This window comes from Cyprinodon variegatus, unplaced genomic scaffold (genome assembly GCF_000732505.1).
Source record: "Cyprinodon variegatus isolate N-32 unplaced genomic scaffold, C_variegatus-1.0 Scaffold504, whole genome shotgun sequence".
In the NCBI taxonomy this organism is placed as follows: Eukaryota; Metazoa; Chordata; class Actinopteri; order Cyprinodontiformes; family Cyprinodontidae; genus Cyprinodon; species Cyprinodon variegatus.
Genome location: NW_015150957.1, coordinates 524,727 through 526,917, shown reverse-complemented (window position 1 = coordinate 526,917; position 2,191 = coordinate 524,727). Strand labels below are relative to the sequence as shown.

The 2,191-nt window shown below is 35.0% G+C and overlaps 1 protein-coding gene across 1 annotated transcript in view; it reads left to right on the top strand.

The window, feature by feature from the left end:
• The first annotated feature begins 215 nt into the window (after window positions 1-215).
• Window positions 216-2,191, top strand: part of LOC107094745 (GTPase IMAP family member 4-like) — a 5,850-nt gene continuing 3,874 nt past the window's right edge. The window contains exon 1 of the mRNA XM_015390555.1: window positions 216-310. Within this exon, the coding sequence (XP_015246041.1) occupies window positions 304-310 (7 nt within the window). The 5' untranslated portion in view covers window positions 216-303. The remainder of the gene's footprint in view (window positions 311-2,191) is intronic.

Genomic DNA, 2,191 nt, shown 5'->3' with positions numbered 1-2,191 from the left:
TCCGTGGTGTTCTGCATTACTGGGTCTCATCAGTGAACCCATCATGACAATAAACAGAGATGTAATTCATTGACTTTTGTAGACATCTAGTCACCTACAAAACAGCAATCCATGAAGGCTGCATTCTCAGGAAGTTAAAGGAATGCAGTCAGTCAATCAATCAGAGCTTTAACATGTTATGTCATCATAAAAAAAACTGTCTCACTCTAAACATGTGACCTGTTAAGAAGGAGGTGAGGGAGTTATTCTTTTCATCCTTCAATTGTAAGAGATCATTATCACCTTCGACTTGGAAAGACAAAGATGGCCCGTAAGTAAAGCTTTGATTTTATAATCAGTTAAAATTTTTGTGTTACTTTTTCATTTTCTAATTCTTTTTTTATTTCTATTTCGGTCTGTAAACATTTTAATCATTTACAGTAATTCCTAATGTGCATCAGCTGCTTCTAATGTATGAAGGTTGCAGTGGACCCAAATGTAGACATACAGGCAGATAGCAGCATAATGAAAACAAATTTAAAAATAAAGGAGTTGGACAACATGAGAAATGGATAACAAAAATTGATGGGGGATTAACTGTTAAGAGTATTTCTAGTGTAAATGTTCATCACTAGAAGTTTAAACAGGTGAGCTGATGAACTCATTAACTACAACTTAGGAAGAACGTGGAACTGAGGCACAGAATGATAAACAGAAGCAGAGACTTAATAAAAAGAATTTTTAAAAGCCCAAATCCAACAGATCATTTCAGTACTCTTCCATAAGTGCACTTCTAAATTATGTTTTATACATTTCATACTGTATCTTTAGTGTTTGTCCGCATCCTAAACAAAGATTTTTTTCAGCGTTGCTTTGTTATGACATTGAAGAGTAATTTGTTTTTCTAATTGATTTTAAGAGTCTTAGATTTTATTCTTAGGCTACTTTTCTCTTATCAGAATCAATTACATAATAACTTTTTTGCTTGAGAGGCATCATGAAAGACCAGATGTTTTTACCTATCATCTGACGGAGCTTATTTTATATGTACTTTACTTCTGGCATGGCTAACAGTAAGAGCTTCATGCCTTTGAAGTTTTAAAGATGAATCATTGTAGTGATGGGAAAATGTTGCTATGCAATGCCTTGGCTGGTAGAAGTAGGGATTTCCAGAACCGGTTCCATGAGTTACTGAATTTCTCGTCATGGTTACATTCCCCAACTATTGCATACTTTAAAAGTGGGTCAAAACATTGGAACATAAATAACAATCTTAAAATAGTTTTTTTGCAATATTTTGCCTCATTTTACTTCAAAATGCTCAAAGAATAAATGGAATTTAGAGCTGAACTTCTCAGTTGGCAATTTAGTGAGGACATTTAACTGGAATATGCAGCTAATCAAATTTTCACACCATAAATCAAAACACATGAACAAATTCTTTTAAAAAGGGATTCAAAGAAACAAGTCAAACAATCATTCACACACTTGATGTGTTGAGGTGTTACTAGGAGGCTGTCAGGAGACGTAGCGCTTAAAGTAGGAAACAGACGCTGACAAACTGGCAGAAACATCACAGTAAAATCAATGATTTAGAAATAACTGTAAATAAAATGTATAGGTGGTGATATGGCTAAAGTTGATTTGACAAGAACTAAAAAAACAGCTAACAATCCAAAAAGGAAGGATAAGAAGTGATCCGCATACATAGCAGAGAACAGGTGGATGGTATGAGTTGACTTTCTATTTCTGAAAACAGAAATAGAGAATTCCTTTATTGTCCCCGTAAAGCACCACATGTAGAACAAATAAACTATGTACTTAATAACAGAGGAAGGAAGCAAAACATCAGGCATAAAGGCACAAAATAGATTTCAGAACATAATCTAGCTGGATGGTTCTCAGTCCTGGTCTTCAAGTACCACTGCCCTGAATGTTTTAGATTTCTTACTGCTACACACCTGAGTTATATAAGCATTTGATTGACAGGTTTCTGCAGCACTTGAAAGCTGCTAAAGAGGTCATGCAGTTATTAGAAGCAGGTGTGCTGCAGCAGAGAGAAATTTAAAACATGCAGGGAAGTGATTCTTGAGGAGCAGGTTTAAGAACCACTGATCTAAATGAAGGTTTTAAAGGAATAGTACACCCAAAACATGATTAGCCTTCATTTTCTACTCACCCCCATGCTGAACAACACTCTGGAGTACTTTTT